The following is a 21654-nucleotide window of genomic DNA, read 5'->3' on the forward strand; positions in this document are numbered from 1 at the left end:
CTTACAAATTGATGCCAGTACAAAAATTAACAAATAATCATGAAATAAGAAGGCTAACATACTGTAATCAGATGTTAGATATAAAAAACGTAGATAACGATATCTTTAATAAAATTTTGTGGAAGGATGAAGCTGTATTTACAACAGCAGGGATGTATAATAGAAAAAATACTCACATGTGGGCACCAGCAAATCCTCACGCATACGTCGAAATAAAAAAACAGGGCAGAATGTCATTAAATGTGTGGTGTGGTATCCTTAGAAACCAAATAATTGGACCCATTATATTTCAAGGATCTTTGACTGGAAATAGGTATTTGCGGTTTCCAGAAAATGAGATTGAAGCTTTATTAGAAGAAATACCTTTAAGAGAATATACCAATATTATATGGCATCAAGATGGCGCCCCGCCTCATAACTTTAGGCCAGTAAGGATTTTTTTAAATAATCGTTTTATTCAGTGGATTGGAACCCATGGTACCATTAACTGGCCACCAAACAGCCCTGATTTGACTCCTCTAGATAATTTTTTATGGGGGTATCTTAAAAATGAAGTTTATAAGGAAAGAAGTGAAAATTTGGAGGAATTAAGGGAAAAAATTCAAAGAAGTATAAACTCCTTAAATGAAGAACACCCTGAATATATTTCAATTGCTCTGTTAAAACTGGACAAAGATTATAGAAACTACGTTGAAAATAATGGCGGCTATATACAACATTTGTAAATATTTAAAGAAACAAGGCTCAAAGGTTTTTTTTTCAAAAAACCATTTTTTTTTTAAAATGATGAATTAAATATTAACATTTTATATATTTTTGAAATTAGAAAAAAAATGTCTTTCATTTAAAGTAAAAATATACAAGGGGTTCCATTTAAAAAAAATTAACTTTGTGTTTTTTATTAACTTTGCGATACCCCTGTATTATATTTTATAACATTTCCTGGCGATTTAAGGTAAACCCTATAACTTTTATATCAAACTTTTTTTTCCACCTCGTATAGTAACCGAGCCAGGCTCTGTCTAAATATAAAAGACAACCCTGTACATGATTGGATTGAAGTCTTTTATACATCAATATATTTATTAATTTAACGCGTTAATGTTATATCTGAAAGTTCATTTTAGTGCTCTGGAAAGCATACATGAATGCTTCATTCTTTATTCAATTCTTTAGCTTGAATATTTTATGCGGACAACTAATTACATAATTTTTGGAATATCGAGTTTTGAGATCACGTTGAATTCTACTTGGTTGCTATTGATTCTACTTTCTTTATGTTTAACATTAACTTTCTATTTTGAATAAAATAATTTCTTTTTATCAAATTTTTGTCATATTGAGTCTAAGATTATTATACTCAGTACAATTACACTTTTTTGCCTTGTTTTAATTTACTTCAAGTTTGGTGTTTTGGATCTATTTAGAATAAAATATAGGTCCTAAACTAAGTTAGGGTAGTTTTATAATATTAAGGAATATAAGACAAGTCATACAGTAAAACATTAAAATTTTAAAGCTTTTTTATGGCGTTAAAAGTAGAAACTTTAGATCTAATAACTCAAGAACTATCAAACCCAGCTGAATAAAACAAACGCCCAAATAAAATCGATTTTTTTTTCGACAAACCTTGTTTAAGATCTAAATATCTTTCAAGGAAACTTTTTGAGATACAGAGGTTTTTAAGTGCCTTATAGAATAGGAACATTAAGGTATACAGCTTCATTACAAATTTATTCACATTTAATATCTCAAAAACTTTCAAACTCAGGAAAGGAAATAAAAAAGTAAAAGTATCTAGAAACTTCAGTTAGGCTCTAAAAGGCACTTTTTGAATCCCATGGTGAAAACTAAGAACACCACATTGAATTGTTTACACTTTGCATATCTTCCATTTTCATACACTGTTGCCGATCTTTGCCTGTTCTAAGAACATTGCTAATGGTATTTTTATTTTTACTATTAATACTGTAAATAAAAAAATTTTTGCTTCATAAATTGACTCACCCCAAGGAAGATCCACCTTATCCAAAACCAAAGTGCTTGGGTGAAAAAATATTACAGTTTTCTCTGTGATATGTTTTTACATAAGTTTCCAGTAGTTTAGCTATGTTGTTAATCAAAAACAGAGCATGATAATTTTCGGGCAAACATGTTTTTTTCCTTTGTATATGTATAGATATTACTACCAACTTGCAATTAGCATAGAACTTTTGTGCAATCATCAAGCAAATAATATAAATATCATGAAGCAATTCAAATATGGGTCGAGTATTTAATGTAATGTAATTGAGTATTTTATATCTGTTAGGGTCTTGCTAGTAATCTCATCAAGTCCCGGAGCTAAATTATTTTTTAATCCACTTATATTTTTAATTAATTCTCCCTCTGTTACAGCTGTTATGAATAAACTAGGAAAATTTGTTAGGTTCCTTTTTGTAAAGTAGTTTGTCCACAATATTTATAGAATGTTTTGTAGCGTTTTATTTTTTAGACTAGTTTTTTTAAATTGATTTATTATTTATTTTTTACATTTAAATCCTTTATTCCAGTCCTACTACAACGTCAATATCTAAACTCTCATCCTAACCCGTACTACTATCCAGTTTTGAACCATCAATACGAAGGTTCGAGGTCATTTCAAGTTTTAGAGTTCTGATAGACACATGCCTTGCCATTTGTCACTCGGTTGGACGACGTTTTAACTTGAACGGCTTCTTTCTTTTCACTATAGGGGGCACGTGAAAGACACACCTTTGAAGACCTTTTCGGGTGTTTTCTCTAAATGGCTCAATTTTAGGGCTCTTTTAATTTAATTATGTATTAAACAAGTATCATCAACATTTATTACCACCGACGAGTGATTTTCTTAAAATCTTTTAAATACAGTTATAAAAAAGTTAAATTCGATAATCACGTGTTCTCAAAACTTTTTTGCTGCAAAACCTTCATGGTTGAGGTAAGTCTTTTATCTATTTTTATTTAAAACCTTTTTTATACACCTATAATGCCGGTGATTATAAGAAGGCTTTTGTTCTTCTAGGGTTTTTTTGATTTATGCAAGAATTTTTATCCGAAGAGTTATTTTATATTTTGTGTATACGAGGTTGATTAAATTAGAGAAAAGTTGCGCACTTTAGAGCCTAACAATACGCCGTTTAGAAAGTTTTAAAATTTTGAGTAGATCCGGAGACATTCGAGATAAACCGAAATTTGCCGATTTCGTTTTTATTTTTTTCTGGCGTTATTTAAAGAGATATGGAAAAACAAAAGACACTTTCTCACTTTTTAAGCTCTAAAAAATAACATTGCGAGATTTTTCGTACGACGTTTCGTTTCGAAGAAACCATCATCAACTTAATTTTTTTATATGGCACGTAAAAAAAGTACACCCTGTATAAAATAGCATATTTTTTTACGATTACAACGATGTATGACACAATATGTTTCTACAATATTTAAATTGTAAAAAATGATTTTTTATTAAATTCCGATAGTTTTGATGTAGTAGGCTGTGGAATAATGACGTTGAGAAAATGTAAAAATTAAATAAAAATGTCAAAGTAGTTTTTATTATAACCATTATTTTTTATTCTTTTTAACTTAAGTGAAGTAAATTAGTTTTAATTATTTAATAAATTTAGTTGACATTGTGTTTCTGAACTCTGTTTTTGCGACTTGTTGCTAGTTTTTTTGTTACAAACTGGAAGACGCTTTTTTACCCGAGGAAAAGTTTGATATGTTGAAATGTTATATCCTATGCTACAGCAACGCCGTTGAAGCTGGTCGTATGTATTTAAATAACTATCCAGACAGGAAACAACCTAGTACAAAAATTTTCGGACGATTGGTTTTCAATTATAAGCAGTATGGTGCGTTTAAGAAGCCAGTATTGTCAAGAAATAAGCCCTGCAATGAAGAAAAAGAAAATAATGTGGTATTAGCTGTAACTGAAAATCCGGAAATATCTGTTAGAAAAGTTGAAAATACCACTGGAATACCAAAATCTACTGCCCATTTCATTTTGAAAAAACATACATACCAGCCGTTTAAATTCAGAATCTGTCAAGGCCTCGGACCTGGTGACGAAGAAAGGCGTAGAACATTTTGTGAGTGGTACACCAGGAAGTGTCAGGAGGATGAAACATTTCCCCATAGGATTATCTGGTCCGACGAGAGCATAGTTACAAATAATGGAATTTTTAACCGGAAGAACACCCATTATTGGTCAAGAGATAATCCCCGAGTACACCGAATGGCTAGACATCAGCACCGTTTCGATTTTAATATGTGGGTTGGCATTTTTGGAACAGATTTAATAGGCCCCTTTTTTTATAACGATTCCCTTACCTCGGAGCGGTATCGCAACTTATTGGAACGCGATTTGGAAGAATCCTTGGACAACTTACCGCTTGCCAAGGTTAGAAACTGTTGGTTTCAGCAGGATGGTGCGCCGGCACACAATGCCCTAATCGTGCGAGAGTATCTATCGAACAGATTTCCAGAAAAATGGATAGGAACACATTCAACAGTTCTGTGGCCTCCTCCTTCCCCAGGCATAACTCCGCTCGACTTTTTTCTCTGGGGCTATTGCAAAAATTATGTTTACAGTCGTGTTTTTGAATCTGAGGAGAATAGTTCTTAAAGCATTTGAGAGCATTACACCTGATACGTTAACACATTAGCTGCCGCATGTACCGCCGGCGGGCAAACGACATGTGCAGTTGGTTGCCGAACTAATCGACAAGCTCATTGATATCACGCCGACGTCGGCCTCCCACTTTTTTCTTGTCTGAGATATTTAAAGGGCTTAGAAAAGTATATTTTTTTTTAGTTTTGTTGAAATAGTGATTTGTTTGGGGTAAATATTTATTTGGCCGCCCGCGTCCACGTAGCGTCGTTATAATACGCGTTTTCCATATTTGCCAAAAGACAGCCAGCTACCAAGTTAATTTTTTTTTGTTATCGTGATTGTGAAATATTATCAACTTATAACTGTTTTATAAAAGGTATAGTGACAATTATGGTATTATCGTAAGTAACTTTTTACATATTTTTTTAAGATTGGTGCTATGGATTTGCCTGGTTCATCAGGTTATAAACAAAATTACGACAAAAGAAGACCTTTGAACGATGAGGAGTTACAGTGTTATCTCGATGAAGATTTTTCTTCGGATGAATCCGATCAAGACTTTGACAGCGATGATCGCGATTATGTTGCCTCAAGCTCCGAAAGCGAAAGTTCTGCTTTAGAGGATATAGAGGAAGTGGTTACGCTAGCTTCACGGGATGGAATCCCTACACCAAATAACATCTCTACCGAATGGAAAGGAGTCACTGGCGATAACCAAAAAATCTTTATTTTTAGTGGTAGCCATGGTCTAAACTCCAATATTGATTTTACAAATATGTGTATTATTGACTTCTATTTTCTGTTTGTTACTGATGATTTGTTGGTTGTTGGAAATAATAAATAATGGTGTTGGAAACAAACCGAAATGCTGAGCAATGCATTCAAAAAAAAAGTCGGCTTAAACCCAAAAGTCGTTTAGCAGTTTGGAAGCCGGTGAATAAGGATGACATAAAATCATTTATGGGAATCATCCTCTACATGTGTATGGTGGTTTATCCTTCCATAGAAGCACATTGGAGTCAGAAAAAAATTTATAAAAATACAGTCGTTCCGCCTGTTATGTCCCGAACCAGATTTCAGGCAATACTGAAGTTCTGGCATTTTTCAAATAATGAGGATCCTTTGGCTCAAAACAATCGTCTTTATAAACTTCAGCCGCTATTGGAACATCTAAATTCAAAGAAATTATAAAGCCAGGATGAATAATTGCTGTCGATGAAAGCATGGTACCGTTTCGAGGTAGGCTCAATTTTAGGCAATATATACCAGGAAAGCACAAATATGGAGTAAAACTATTTAAAATGTGTGACCAAAAAGGATATACACATTCTGTATCTGTATATGCAGGAAAGAATGAATGAAAATGCAGTAGAAAATTCCTTACCGAGAAACAAACATGTTTGTCGGTAAGGAATTAACAAACATAACGGCAGAGTAGTTGTAAATGATAACTTTTATACAAGCTTGCCTCTTGCAAAAAAACTACTTGATCGAAAAACATATAACTTGGGAACACTAAGAAAAAACAGGAAGGGGTTACCCAAAGAAGTTGTAAATGCAAAAATAAAAAAGGGTGAAATAGTGTGAAGAGAAAACGAAAACGGAATAGTGGTGTCAAAATGGAAGGATAAGAGAGACGTCTTAATGCTTTCAACATACCATGATCTAGAAATAATACCGGAAAGAAGAACAGAAAAAAATGTTTTAAATTCGACGTGTTTTAAATTCGACTCTTGAAAGATGTTATCTGTGTTTGGAGAATAATTGTAATTTGTTTGAACATTTATTACTATGATTTAAATTAGTATTTTTGGGTTTCTAGTAGGTATTTTTTTAAATTTAATAATGTGTTTAATTCTTTAAAATAATCACGTGATCTAGCTACGTGACGGTATATGAATAAAGTTTTTAAGTTGTCAATAACGTGATTTTTATTTAGTATCTCAAAATATGAGTAATAGCAGCCTACTACACCATACTCAGTCATCATTTCACCGCCTACTACATCAAAACCATCGGAATTTAATAAAAATCCAATTTTTAACATTTAAATATTGTAGGAATATATTGTGTCATACATCGTTATAATCGTAATAAAATATGCTATTTTATACAGGGTGTACTTTTTTTACGCGCCATATAAAAAAATTAAGTTGATGATTTCTTCGAAACGAAACGTACGAAAAATCTCGCAATGTTATTTTTTAGAGCTTAAAAAGTGGCCAGGAGAAAGCGTATTTTGTTTTTCCATATCTCTTTAAATAACGCCAGAAAAAAATAAAAACGAAATCGGCAAATTTCGGCTTTTCTCGAATATCTCCGGAACTACTCAAAATTTTAAAACTTTCTAAACGGCGTATTGTTAGGCTCTAAGATGCGCAACTTTTCTCTAATTTAATCAACCTCTTATAGCTTCCGAGATCTTTATATCTTTAAAAAAAATGCTACAGTTTTTTTATTTTAATTTTGAACAAAAATATGGTTCTTATACTTGATTTGGCAACAGTTTAATGTAAATCCCGAATAACAAATTATATAATAATACAAAATAAAATAACGACATAAAAATATTTCTGTCTAAAACGGAAACACTGATGGGAGCAAGATGAAAATAACAAAAATGTGGATGTTACAAGCTACCACGGACACCAGAAAGCGTATTTACAAAAAAAGAAACATACCCATCGTTTAACTGTGGCGTACTTCTTTTATTGTGATTCATTGTGGGATTCGTTACGCTACTATCACTGGCAGACCTAGAAAGTTGCACAAATATATACTTGAAGAAAATGTACACTATTGCCCATATCTAGAGCAACTTTGGAGAAATCAAATCTTTTCCCTCTTTTTAATTCGTTTCCAAAAAAAAGTCTGCTAATTTAATAGTTAATAAAACAACTTTAATGAGAACTCAATTTGAATTTTCTATACCCTATAATAAATACTAAAAGTAAAATATTTTACAAAGTGTATGACTCACAAGTAAAGCAACTTAAACAAAACAGATTTTCCTACAATAAATATAAATTTTATTTAATATCTAGTAGGTAGTATAGTCCTTTACTTTTAATGACTCCTTTACATCTTTTTTTCATTGATTTTTAAAAGTTTTTCAATATAGCCTTGAGAAATTGATTTCCATACGGTTTGAATTACTTCATACAATTCATTCGTATCAGAGAGCTTTTTCTAATGGATTCTGCTATCAATTTCATCCCAGAAATTCTCATTTGGGTTGAGATCTGGGCCTTGGGCTGAAAAAAGCATAATGTCAACTTTATTAGCTCTTAACCGCATGTTGTTTTCTGTCCAAGGCAGCATCTCGTTATATAATATGTTTTGGTACGCAAAACGATATATAATACCTTCGATTTTGACCAATGAACCTATACCAAAGCAACCTCAAACCATGATACCAACACCGTGTTTTATTGTGGATTTAATCTTTCATTCATTGGTCTCCAAACACAGCCTTAATGCAAATGCCATCTGATATAAACAGTTTAAAACGACTTTCATCTAAAAACACTACCGTTTTCCATTTTTCGTAAAACCAGTTAACCATGCTCTTTGGCAAATCGAAATCTGGTTTCTCCGTTCTTCATTGAGATGAAGGGTTTCTTCACTGACTTTCTACCGTATAAACCAGCTTCCTTTTAACGTCTTCGTTTTATAGTGCTTACCAATATTGAAACATATCCCAACTGTTGTTTAATTCCAGAAGTACTAATGAATGTACTAAATATTTATTAGTTTCTCCAATTTTTTTGCTTTACAAAACTGAACGAGAGATAAATATAAAAAATTTAATTGCCCTACATACGAATTGCTTAAAAACGACAAAAATTAGCAGCAAAGAATGTGGTCTCACAAGATTATCAAAGACATTTCGATGATGGTACTTGTTTACTACCAAATCCTATTTATGTCTGAATTTATAAATATTATGTTATTAAATAGTTTTATAAGTTGTTCTACTTATGGGCGATAGTGTATATTAGCTAAAATATCCGAAAACTATTGCTTCTTTCCTCGTTTCTTGAGTGTAACTTACCTACTGAGACTATCTTCCTCTGCCGCACTACCTCCACTGTTTCTATGACTTCGAGTACTACCATTTAGTAACCTGGGGCTACCTGTTACCGAATTCGTTTGATTACCTACAAAATTAAAAAAAAAACAGATTTAAAGAACTAAACATGCTGTTTCCAGAAATTTATTTTTAAACTAAGCAAAATTACCTGACTGAATACCTTTAATGACTTCGTCAAGATATCCCTGGTATCTCACGACGTCCTGTTGCAATTTTTCTAACCTATGACTACATTCATTTAGTTGGGCTAGAACAAAAGAACATTATATAAAAAATTTACACAAACCAATTGTCGAAAGCATACTTTCTATTGTCCTGGGGTCTCCCAAGGCAGGGTTGGCCTCGTAGACGGTTTTCATTTTCATAAGTCCGTCTCTGGCCCCCGTCTCTTGACCCACTTTTGTTTTTAGTTCTTCAAGTTTCTGCATTATCTTTTTCCGTCTCTGGTTGGGCGGCAGTTCGCTTAGGTCCTCCTTTCCATCGGCAATGGCGGCATTCTAGAAGATTGATAATAAATAAATAGGAGAAATAATAATGGTATTAAGGAGACTTTACAGACTAAACTTTGCTGTATGAAAATAATGTTGAATGGGTGTTATATGAGTATATACAATGTGTATGAAGGGTTTTAGAGTAAATTTGTACTGATCTGGAAAACTTGGAAAAGTTGGACAACGAGGGTAAGTAAGTGGTAAAATTGCAGAAATTTGCTCGTGTACGTGTTATATTTTGGGTTATTATGGTATATATTATAGACCCGTTCATTGTAACGAAAATTGCAAAGAATGACTGGAAAAAAAACTGAAGGTTTAGTTAATAATCTTAACTAGATATTTCAAATTTTTTTAACGGTAAATTTTTCGTTAGAGATAGTTTTTGAGACCTACACCTTTGCCATATACAGGGTGATTAATTAAGAATGGGCAATTTCTGAACTGGATATACTATACACCAAAATATGGCGATTAAGCTTAACATGTCTTATACAAATGTTGCAGATTTACGAGATGCAGGGTATTTAAAGTTGGAATTTTAATTTGAAGTTTTCTAATAATTTTAAGCAGTATCGTCTTGAAAATTGGCGACTTTATGTGTTTTGACATGAAAATTACGAATTTTGTGGTGAATTTAGCATTATTTATACAGGGCGTTAGTTACACCCTGTTACTTAGGTAAATTACAACATATCTTTTTTGCCTAATCAGTTATGGCTAAAACGGCTAGAAAATCTAAAAGGCAGTTTAATTTTGAATAAAAAAGGTACTCTTGTTTATTTTATGTAACTCTCAGTTTTTCAAGTTATTTGCATTTTAAACAACATTCAGAGTAAAAAAATCCTAAGCCACCGTTATTATATTGGCTTAATAGGAATTTATTCTTTTAAATTACTACTATGCTGGGTAACAACAGTAAAGACAACAAATAACAATCAGTAACAATATTAAAAGAAAACTTCAAAGTAAATGCTCAAAATGCCCGCCTTCCACTTTAATACACTTTCTAAGGCGTCTTCTTAAAGATCTTCGAATATTAAATAACATTTGTCGATTATTTTTGATAATATTAGCAGCTTCTTGAATTTTCTGCCGTAATTGTTCGATGGAATTAATTCTATCTTTTTAAACCATGTCCTTTATATGTGACCATATTGAGAAGTCTAGAGGGTTTAAGTCTCGACTAGATGGCCAAACAAATTCACTGCCACGCCCAATCTACCAGTGAGGAAAATGTTCATTCAGGTATCGCCGTACTGGCAGAAAAAAATGTGCCGGCACCCCGTCTTGCATAAACCACATGTTCCGCCTTATGGCTAGTGGTACATCTTCTAGTAGTGGGTTTAACTGTTGTTTAAGGAAGTTTAAATAGAGGGGTCCGTTCAGATTAGGAGGAAGTTTAAAAGGACCAATAAAAAAACCAGATATTACACCACACCAAATATTTACTGTAGGCGAACTGGTAAATCTTGAGGTAGCAAATTTTGGACACGAGTATAGTGATATGGACGGAGATTCCCTTTCTTTAAAATTCTCCAGATAGACGATTGACTTATTCCTGTTGCCGTACTTAACCGACGAGTACTGAGATCTGGATTTTCCGAAATACGAGCTAAAACCTCTTCTTCATCATCGACGTTGATATTTTTTGGAGCATCATTTAAGGTCTTAGGACGAAAACACCCTGTTTCGCCTAGGCGGTTATAAGTACGTCTGAACAGTTTGTGATTGGGTTGTCTTCGATTTGGGAATAATTCTAAATACTTTCTGGCTGCACCAAGTCTACTATAATTTGACTGAGCAAAAACGCAAATCATATCACGCATTTCACTTTTGATATATTCTTTATGACGTGATTTTCTTATTTTAGAATTTTCACTACAAATAATACACTTTTACTTAGTGACAGTAAAATTGTCATATAATTTCTTTACACGAAAAACGGATAAGTGCTGACACAAGCCTAGTTGAAAAAATGTCAATGTAATAACGGTGGCTTAGGATTCTTTACGCTTAATGTTTAAAATGCAAATAACTTAAAAACTGATAGAGTTACATGAAACGAGTATCTTTTTTAATCAAAATTTAATTGTTTTTTAGATTTTCAAGGCGTTTTAGCCATAACTGATTAGGCAAAAAAGATATGTTGTAATTTACCTAAGTAACAGGGTGTAACTAACGCCCTGTATAAATAATGTAATTCAAATTAAAATTCCAATTTTAAATACCCTGTATCTCGTAAACCTGCAACATTTGTATAAGACAATCGTCATATTTTGGTATGTAGTATCTCCAGTTCAGAGATTGCCCATTCTTAATGAATCACCCTGTATATTACAGTAAAAAAATCTAAAAGTTGTAAAAATGCGTTTTTTAGATTTAAATGCCAAAAAATGTTAAAGTGAAAAATAAATCGTTTCATCGGAACTTAATTATTAATTTTTTAACCTTAATTAAGAGGATTGAAATTCCTAAAGAAAAAATCCGGTTCCGTAAAGTGGTTTTTTAATTTGTACCTTGAAATTTCGATATTTTTTTTGGGGGATGTTTATTTTTTTATACGGTATTTTCGGCCCCAATGGTTTTCTTGATTTATTGAAAATTTTATTACATATTCAATTTATCCAACCGATGGATATTCAAAGCAATGAATATTAAAAATAGCAGGATTCTTTCGTTCGGGAATTTTTAATCAGGAAATTGAAATTCGGGGGGTTTTTTCGTCGCGTATTTTTTATTTGCGAGCTTGAACGTAGTACTAAAAATTCCAGACCCTAGAAAGGACGAGGTGCTGAATAGAATGGTAGAATGACGCGTGATGGTGCTCAACGATACAAAAAGTAGCATAGAGATTTCTTATATAAATTCTGTCTAGAATAATTTAGATGATATCACTTTAAATTCTTGGAAGAAGTAAGCTATGAACTCAAGTGCCTTAAAGACATTCCTTCAATTACTAAAAAAAAATTTTAAATAGCTTCGAATGCCATGAATAAAATTAAAATGACTTTAATTTCCTAGAAAAAAATCTTAACTGCTTTAAATAAATGAATGAAAGTGTCTGGAAACAACATGAATTGACCTCAAATGCCTGGAATAAATTTTAAAATTTGTCTTAAAGTCTGGGTCATAAAGCAAAAACTTACGTTAAATTCCTGTTAGCATTTAACCATTATTTCAATTTTCTCGAAGCAACGACTTCGAAACGAAAGACGTCAGACTTCAATTGCCATTCTGCTATGGAATTTAGCATCAACGGTTTTTCTGATTTCTTTAAAATTTTGTTCTACATATAAATTGACGATGAAAAAACTATTGAATAGAAATTGGGAAGTACTCTCGTCGGGAATTTTGAGTCAGGATCTTTAATGTATTATTGAAAAATTCGGCACGTGGAAAATAGAAGGTGCTGAATTAAATAGCATAATGGAAAGATGTGCTTTAAGTGGTCACCAAGCCATAGATATTTCAGATACAAATTAGCGAAAATACTTCAAAACTCTGGGAAACATAATTTGACCTCAAATGCCTCGAATAAATTTAAAATTTATCTTAAAGCCTAGGTAGAAAAAAGGGAACAATTTAAACAAAATTCCTTATTTGCTACTCTCACTCTGTAGCTCATAATTCCATGATTTCATTCGAGAAATAGGTCTCTAACTTAAGCCTCAATATTTAAAAAACACCCTGCATATTTGAGCTTGTTAACATATATAGTATCAAATTCGTAAGTTAACGTTCGACTTAAGGGAAAATTGAAGGCATTTTTACAAACAAAAAAGTTAAACTTAAGGTTATTTAAAAAAAATCAATTTTTTCACATCTAGATTCGTTAATAATTATAATGATTTATATAACTTCTACAGGACTTAATTATAAGGTTTTTCATTTTTATTAAATATTTAACCGTTGGATGTGTAAAAATAAAGGGTTGGATTGGGATTTATGATCGTACCGTTATATTAAATTGCTCTATTTTCATTCTGTCAAGCTCGACCCAAATCTTTGTCTCTTAATATTAATTTAGGTTCAATTACAAATAAAAAAAAAGATCTTAAAAATATATACCTAAAATTTATTATTTAATTTTTTTTAAACAAATTAGGTTTGATAGGGTGTGTGGTAAAATAAGTATTATTATTACATATTTAGTCAAATAAGTCTATAGAGAGAGCCACTGATCGCAATACAAGTGTTCAGAACTGTTGCAATCAGGGAAAAGATGTAGTGAGGTGTTTCATAGATTACGAAAAAGCATTTGATAGAATGCAATATCATAAAGTCGTTCACATGCTGAAGCAACTTGAATTTAGATTAAAAACAATCAAAATCAAAAAGGCACAGAAAATCCTTAGAAATATAAGACAGAGATGTGACCTCCCTTACTTTTTTACCCATTTAGGGCCGGTATTATAAAACTATTTTGACAGATAACTTAAAGTTAACTTGTGGAATAACGTCACATGTCACAGTTATCTTCAAAATGTAGGAGTTAACTTTATCGGGTGGATGGGGTATCAGTTAAAGTTAAAAAATCTTAGTTTTTGACATATATTCTGTCAACAATTTGAAATGTACCCTAAAACTAAAAGAGCTTCTATTCCTCAACATATAAATAGATGTAAAAAGCCGAAATTATCTTCTCGAGACTACTATCTGACTAGCATCCGATATGTCATAGAAAATGTCGTCGGCATTTTTCATAGTTCTTAAGCTTGTAGAGGCTGTATTTCTAAAAGTATATCTACGGCCAAGCCAAAATAAAAACACGAAAAATTCATCTTTTGACAGTAGCACATGGCCCTAATAACGTTTCAAAGACGAAGAAGAAATGGGACGTTTTTAAAATTGACATTTTATTGCTAAGGGTAACTTCATGGTTAAAGTTAACTTGTGAAAAATATTTATAATACCAGCCCTTGTTCTGAAAACATCTTCAAAGAAGCTCTCGGTAAAGTAAATGGAACTTGGATCAACAATATACGGTATGCAGTTGCCACAGTATTGATAACCAGATAATATGAATGACCTCCAAAGGCTCCGGGACATAGTGGAATGCATGGCCGACCTAAAATCACCAGCAAATTAGATGAGTTCCAGAATGCAAGATTACCATACCATAGTGAAGAAGAAAAAGTAAAAAAGTTTAACTATCTGGAGAATTGGTTATGCGGTCCTCAGACGTAGAAATCAAAAGCTGAATACAAAAGTGAGGAGCTCATTTATGAAATTTAAAAATGTCTTAAGGAACTTTTACTTAGACCTCAATCTCAGAATAATATTCACAAAATGATCCAAACTGTTGTATCACATCGAGGTGATGTGAATCTATCAAAGATATATAGCGAAGAACCTCAAAATTTCGTACTTGGGGCATGTGTTGACGCAACGAAAAGTACCATTTGCTTCAACTATTAGAAGGAAAAATAGAGAGTTGTTCCTTTAACTGATTTATTGTTTCCACTCACTCAGCTTCCAATCACTTGCATTACTACTGTGAAATAAAGTGTACTAGTCACTGAAGCCTTAAACAAGTTGAATATTTTTATGATTTTGGGAATGGGGATTTTATGGGTTTCAGCTAGTTTCTACGGAGATTTAATTGGCAAGAAATGTTGACTTACTTAACTGTTAAAGAGGAGTCATTTCGTTGGTGTTGCATGACATCATATATCAGAGAGTGTCATTGTTTATATCTGTAAAATGCTCTAATTTTTCAAAATACTTTAGTGCTGAAATCTCATTATTGAGAAAAAAGTAGCTCACAGATCTTTTATGCAATCTAGACTTCAGGAAGATTATGTTCATTTCTCTAAACTGCGTGCTACTTGCAGGGTTCTGACCAATCGTGATTAAAGGTTATATTTGAGTAAAATAGAACAAAATGTTTTTGAAAACCATCGTAGTTTCTGGAGATTTGTTAATGAGCACAAAAGGTCGTTTGATCTCCTTGAATGCATGTTTAATTGTGGTAAAATGGCTGATGATGGCCAATATCTGACTTGCTAAATTTTTCAGCTCTGTTTAAGTACACAATTTTAATGCTCAGATACCGGATTATGAAATTGGAACATTATGAGCTATATTGTTCCAATTTTTAAGGTGGGAGATAGATTGGCAATTACAGAGGGGTTGCAAAACAGCTTTACCAAAATTGTTGGATGCATTAGTTTGTGATCAACTTAGTTTGTTATGAGAACGAATTATTGTTGATGACCATCATGGCTTTGTTGCGAGATCTACGAATTGCTGCTTTATGAGACTGCTCTGTTGAGCACCTTGGAGAGTGAACATCAGGTTGACGCTATATACACGGATTTCTCCAAGGCGTTTGATAATTCATCGACTTCCTTTAGCTACGTTAAAAGCCAAAGATTTTAGTGAATTGTCGTGGAAATGGTGGTAGAAAAATGGTTAAAGTTGAGGAATTCGTATCGACCATGATCAATGTATCACACCACCTTAAGATGGACACTATGCACCTCTCCTTTTCAATTTGTTTACTAATAATAGAGATTCACTGCTCTTGCAAGTATTTGAAGTTTGCAGATGACATGAAAATATACAGGATTATTACTTCTGAATCTCCTCTTTCTAAATTTACGTAAATTTTCTTATATTAGTTTCTTTTGGAAATCAACGCAGGATTGACACATATTCTATGCTATAAATGGTGAGAACTTAAAAATGTTAACTCTGGGCATCTTGTTTGACACCAAAGTCACTTTTCGGGATCATTATAGTGCAATAATATCAAATGCAATAGAAAATGCTGGGTTTTATTTTATTGTAAGGTTAACGCATGATTTTTCATTTTCAACTTTAATAATTTTATACGGATTTTTGGTAATATCTCAATTAGAGTTAGCACCTGTGGTTTGATCTCCATTCTATGCTGTACATATTGATAAGTTAGAAACAAGTCCAGAGGAAATTCATAAACTTTTGCAATTTTGAATTTAGTAATCAATATCTAATAATCTTTATTTCAGAGAAGAAAGGTTAATGATGTCTGTTTTGTCTATAGGATTATTATTGTGGCTCTCACTGAGCAAATTATGGAATGCACAGTCTATTGGGTCGATCATTAAGTCTTCTGGATGGACATTTATCTCTTCATCCATTTGGAGGCTCAGCAAATTTAAAAGCAATGCTATACATGTGTTGGTGCAGGATGCAGGTTAGACTGTAATATTTGTTATTATGTAAATTTTGTATTTTTTTATTTAATTGTATTTACCATCTTCTGCAAGTATTTAAATTATTATGTAAAATATTCAATGGAGTTTTCACGGGGATATCGTGAATCCGAAATATTTATATTATAAGCATTGTACAGGAATAGAAACTATTAGACCACCAGAGATAGAGGAAGAATCGTCAGAAGTGATCGCAAACATCCATTAATGGATAGCAGCTGAAGAAAAAGACACAGGATATGTATAGTCAAATCTATACCTTGGAAAATAAATTCCTTTACAATGCTGAAAAATCGTTCTTGGGTTCAAAACTGTTAGGTGGTGATTTTTGTATATTAATTAAATAATAAATGTAAAAGGAATGTTGTATATAAAAAATTTCGAAAGGCAACAGACATACTAAAAAAATATGTATGAAAAGGCCTATAACGTACAAACATTTAGTACATTTATCCATTATACCGAACGGATTTAATAATTTTTAAATTATTAATTTTTTGCAATGATTTACACAAATAGTGAGATGTGCGATATGCATTTTGTTTATGGTTTGGCCAACGGCAATTCATTAGCAGCCAGGCGTCTTTATAAGGAGAAATATCCTAATCGTGTTATCCCGCATCATATATCGGGCAAATATCGTTGCCCGTGTCCACCAACGCCTTTGTGACACTGGAAGTTTTCAACAACAAACTACTGGTAACATGAGACCGCGCACAGCAGCAACTCCACGAGTAGAAGAAAATGTGCTTCATAAAATTAAGGAAAATCCTGCAACAAACACTAGAAAGATTGCTTTAAACTTAAATGTAAGTCCTTCTACGGTTTTCAGAATTTTAAAGAATAACTTTCAATACCCGTATTATATCCAGCGGGTACAAGAACTATTACCGTCTGATTCTCCGTTAAGACTAAATTTTTGCCGTTGGATGCAACAAAAAATTGGCGAAAACCCGCAGTTTTTAAGACAAATATTATTCACGGATGAAGCAAATTTTTCCAGAGAAGCCATAGTGAACTTTCACAATAATCACCTATGGGTGGATGAGAATCCACATGCAATTTTAGAAGGCCGTCATCAACATCAATTTTCTCTTAGCGTATGGGTTGGAATTATTGCAGACCTTTTGATAGGTCTATTCTTTTTGCCATTGAAGCTTACTGGAGAAGTTTATCGTCATTTCCTGGAACACGAATGGCCCATACTTTTGCAGAATGTTTCATTGCAGTTAAGATTGCAAATGTACTTCATGCACGATGCAGATCCACCTCATTTCAGTTTAGTTGCGCGTGAATATTTGAACATAGTGTATCCGAGCCTCCCAGATCTCTAGACATTAATTCCTTGGACTTTTTCCTTTGGGGTCACCTTAACATTTGGTTTATACAACCCCAATAGATCCTGTGGAAGAAATCGCATTATCGCATCCTGTGAAACAATTAAACACACACCCGGAATATTTGAACGAGTTCGCCAATCGATGCGTCGTAGAATAAAGGCCTGTATTGCAGTTAGGGGTTTTGAACAACTGTTATAACTTATGTTCCACCAGTGGCTTTTTTAAAAGTAGATATTTGTCGTCAGAACTTGGTAATTTTTTTTTCACTAAATGAAAAATATTTTGTAATTAAAAAATATAAAATAAAATTAATAAAATATTGACATTGATTTTGTTTAAGCTTCAAAAGAACATTGGATAGTGAATAAAAACTCCAGATTTCATATTTAAAGCTGATCATATCTCGAATCTCAAACGCTAAAATGTAATGAATTTATTATTTTAATTCTCAAATCTGGAAAACGCTGGCTCGTAGCGACTTTGACCAAGATAACTTTTTTACGTGAAAATGATAGATACATTTATTTTTTTTGTAAACAAAAATATTTAAGCAACCATAAGAAAATTATTACGCTTTAAAGTATAAAAAACCGTGTATGTAGCGCCCACTACAAGTGAGAACCCTCGTAACATTAAATTTGAATTTACCATATCAAAAAACCCCCAGATTCCAATTTTCGTTCAAATATATGCATACCTATCAAAATTATTAAGAAAAAACAAAAATAAAAATAAAGCTTTAACACCCTGTATCTTAGAAATTAAGCATTTGCGGACATAGGTTTATAGGCACTTTTTTATTATTTTTAAGTAAGGAAACTCCTCCTGAATTTTTTCGCAATATTAATGAAACACCATGCATATTTAAAAAAACTAATAATTTTGCGACTTTTATTGCAAATTTTATTCTTTTATTTATATGTTTCCCGACGTTTCGACACAAGACATAACCATCCATGGACATCGTTTTTTTTTATGATGAAACGCTAAAATTAGGTTTAAATTTCTAACAATTAATTAAACTTATGATATTTATATGAAGACTATTACACATATCTAATCTAAAAAAGACAGATCTAGATGTCAGGTTCGCACTGAGGGAAAACCCCTGATGATGTAGAAACGTCTGGAAACATATGAATGCTGCTAAATACAGCATTTTAAAAGGAATAAAAAAATGCAGGACCGTATTTAAAAAATAAAGTTGAGAGGTCTTTTCAAGATACCAAATGTCTTGGCAAAATTTTGTATTTATTTACAATTATCTCGCTATCGAATTTGGAATTTATGTACAAATATACAATGGTCAAATATTTAATTAAAATTCAAAAAAAATCCTTATCATGAGAACTCATCTATAAGTTCCCTCTATAAATTAAAAACTGCCAATTTTTAAAAATAATATACAATTTTTTATTTAAAAAAAAAAGTATTTCAAGTATTTTATTTTAAAAAAATATCCCTCAAACAAATATCGAATTATTAATTACTTAATGTACGACATATTCTGGTACAGTTTTTCTACAAAGAATTATCACCATCAAATAATGGAACGTGTTAATCATCAAAAATGTTTTTTTTCAAATAGAACTTGCGATAAAACGAATACATTTATATCAAGTGTATATCATTAATTAAAACAAATAATCGTGACCAATTTACTAATAAAAAAATAATATCTTAGAATTCGTATTTATCTGTACGCGATAACAAGAACAATAACCTTGTTTTCAAACAAAGCCGAATTCTTCCAACTCACTCCCATCTAAAATCGTAATTCCGCAAAGTCTTTTAAAAACCATTTTACTTAACGTAGTTAAACAACATTATTTTCATACAGAGTTCGTAACAAAACGTTTCCTGAATGAGTGACGCCACGAATGACCTTAAATTTTACAGCTGTGCATGTTTACATTATGCAGAAATAAGTAAACTGCAAAATTTACCCATAATATAAAAAAAAAAATTTATTTTACACATCAAAGTCGGTTAAATTATAAACATAAATTGTTTGAAATTTGTATGAGAACATTTATTGACAAGGACACTGTACTGTACACATGACACACGTATAAAGCATTGTTAAAGCGACATACCTTGATTGCCATACAGACTTCGGTAAGCTTCTGTACGCATGAAAAAAAAATCAAAAGCCTATATTAGCTAAAAGTGGTAAAAGTTTATTTAAAGAAAAAAAGCGCCAATTAATTTATCTACAGAGCAAAAATATATATACAAAAAAAAAAGTTTTAAATAAATTGTGGCACACTTTTATTAAAACGTAACAATGCAATATAGCATCATGCAATCATGATTGTGCATTTATTTGTTTATTGCAGTAATGGATGTCTTTGCGGTTAGGGCAAGACGTGAGAAAATGACTGTGCATATTATAACAGATTCAAAATAGAGAATTACTTAATGTTATTACGATTTATTAATAGTTTTTCATATTTAAAGAATTTTTAAGAAAACTGACAAACTGGAATTTTTTAATGTGAATTGTTTCTTAATTGCATGCCAGGACAGGACAGAACATAAGAAAAAAAATCATAATCATGCACAATGCACAAGTCACGATGCAGTAACTCTAAAATTTACTTACTAGTAAAACACAATCGGTACCATAGCACATTTGGTGGCATCAACCAAGATAAGGATAAATAAAAAAAAGGAAAAACATAGTGAGTATTTTAAAAACCATATCATAATTATATTTATTTAAATATCAGAAATGTAAAATGATTCGTGTAATATGTCATTAGATATATAAAAAAAGCTTTAACTACGTATTTTTGAGGTTAAATTAAGACTCTTTTCAAAAAAAAGTTAAACTTCAAGGGGCATACAGTAGTGAAAAAATGTAGAGCAACATTTAATAAGTTGTTAAAATAAAATATTAGATGATGACTTTTAGCATAAAATTTCTGTAGATAAAAACATATGGTACTTATAAATGGTTTGCCAATAAAAACTGTTAATTGTTATCTCGTTTTACCAAGGGACACAAAAAAGAATACTTCAGAATGGAAAAAAGTAAAGCAACATTTTTGAAATATTTCTCAAATCATGCAAAATATTTTACTTAGTGTTAGTTTAAACTGATAAGTTGATTGGTATTTGGCTGCCTAAGATGCCTCGCGGTAAACATTTATCTGTCGATATTAAAAATAGAATTGTTGATTTATACAAAAGTGGTCAAAAGCAGATTGCTATTGCAAAGACATTTAGGTTACATAGATCTATCGTGTCTCGTATAATTAAGCAGTTTCATATAAATAGCGCTTTATCTGTTAAGAAAAAGTCAGGGAGACGTAGAAAAACCGCTCCATATACCGATAAACAAATTATCAAAATTGCTAAAAATGAGCCTTTTCTTATATCCAATAAGATAAAGCACCGCATATCCGAAGAGCTTGGAGTGAACGTAACTTCGAGGACGGTGAGAAATAGACTATTAGAGGCCAAGTTATTTGCCAGAAGACCTGCCAAAAAACCGCTGCTGTCAAAAAAAAATAGACGTTCCCGTTTAAGTTTTGCCAAAACGCATCTACATTATACAGAGCATGATTGGAAAAAGGTAATCTGGAGCGATGAATCCAAGTTTTGTTTGTTCAAAAGTGATGGAATTGTGTATGTTAGACGCCCTGTCAATGAAAGACTCAACCTCAAGTATACCTGTCCAACAGTGAAACATGGTGGTGGAGCAGTAATGGTTTGGGGATGCTTTTCGGGCTATGGTATGGGGCCCCTGTATAAAATAGAAGGTATAATGGACCGGTTTCAATATAAGGACATATTAGAGAGCCAAATGATTCCATATGCTGATGATACTATGCCCTTTAAGACATTTATTTCAACAGGACAACGATCCCAAGCATTCTTCTCGGTTCTT

The 21654-nt window shown here is 32.0% G+C and overlaps 1 protein-coding gene across 9 annotated transcripts in view; it reads right to left on the bottom strand.

The window, feature by feature from the left end:
- The window catches only part of LOC126741443 (formin-binding protein 1-like), a 125965-nt gene that overhangs the window by 9898 nt on the left and 94413 nt on the right, over positions 1-21654 (bottom strand). For 2 of the 9 annotated variants that reach the window (XM_050447854.1, XM_050447851.1), the window contains exons 8-12: positions 19856-19885; positions 9031-9223; positions 8875-8973; positions 8688-8793; positions 7315-7380 (exon numbers count right to left, since the gene is read on the bottom strand). In XM_050447854.1, coding sequence (XP_050303811.1) covers positions 7315-7380; positions 8688-8793; positions 8875-8973; positions 9031-9223; positions 19856-19885 — 494 coding nt within the window. Of the gene's footprint in view, positions 1-7314; positions 7390-8687; positions 8794-8874; positions 8974-9030; positions 9224-19855; positions 19886-21654 lie in introns of all 9 variants that reach the window. The other 7 variants (XM_050447852.1, XM_050447849.1, XM_050447850.1 and 4 more) reach the window with 6 other exon arrangements.

The sequence above is a fragment of the Anthonomus grandis genome, chromosome 10 (assembly GCF_022605725.1).
Source record: "Anthonomus grandis grandis chromosome 10, icAntGran1.3, whole genome shotgun sequence".
Classification (NCBI taxonomy): domain Eukaryota; kingdom Metazoa; phylum Arthropoda; class Insecta; order Coleoptera; family Curculionidae; genus Anthonomus; species Anthonomus grandis.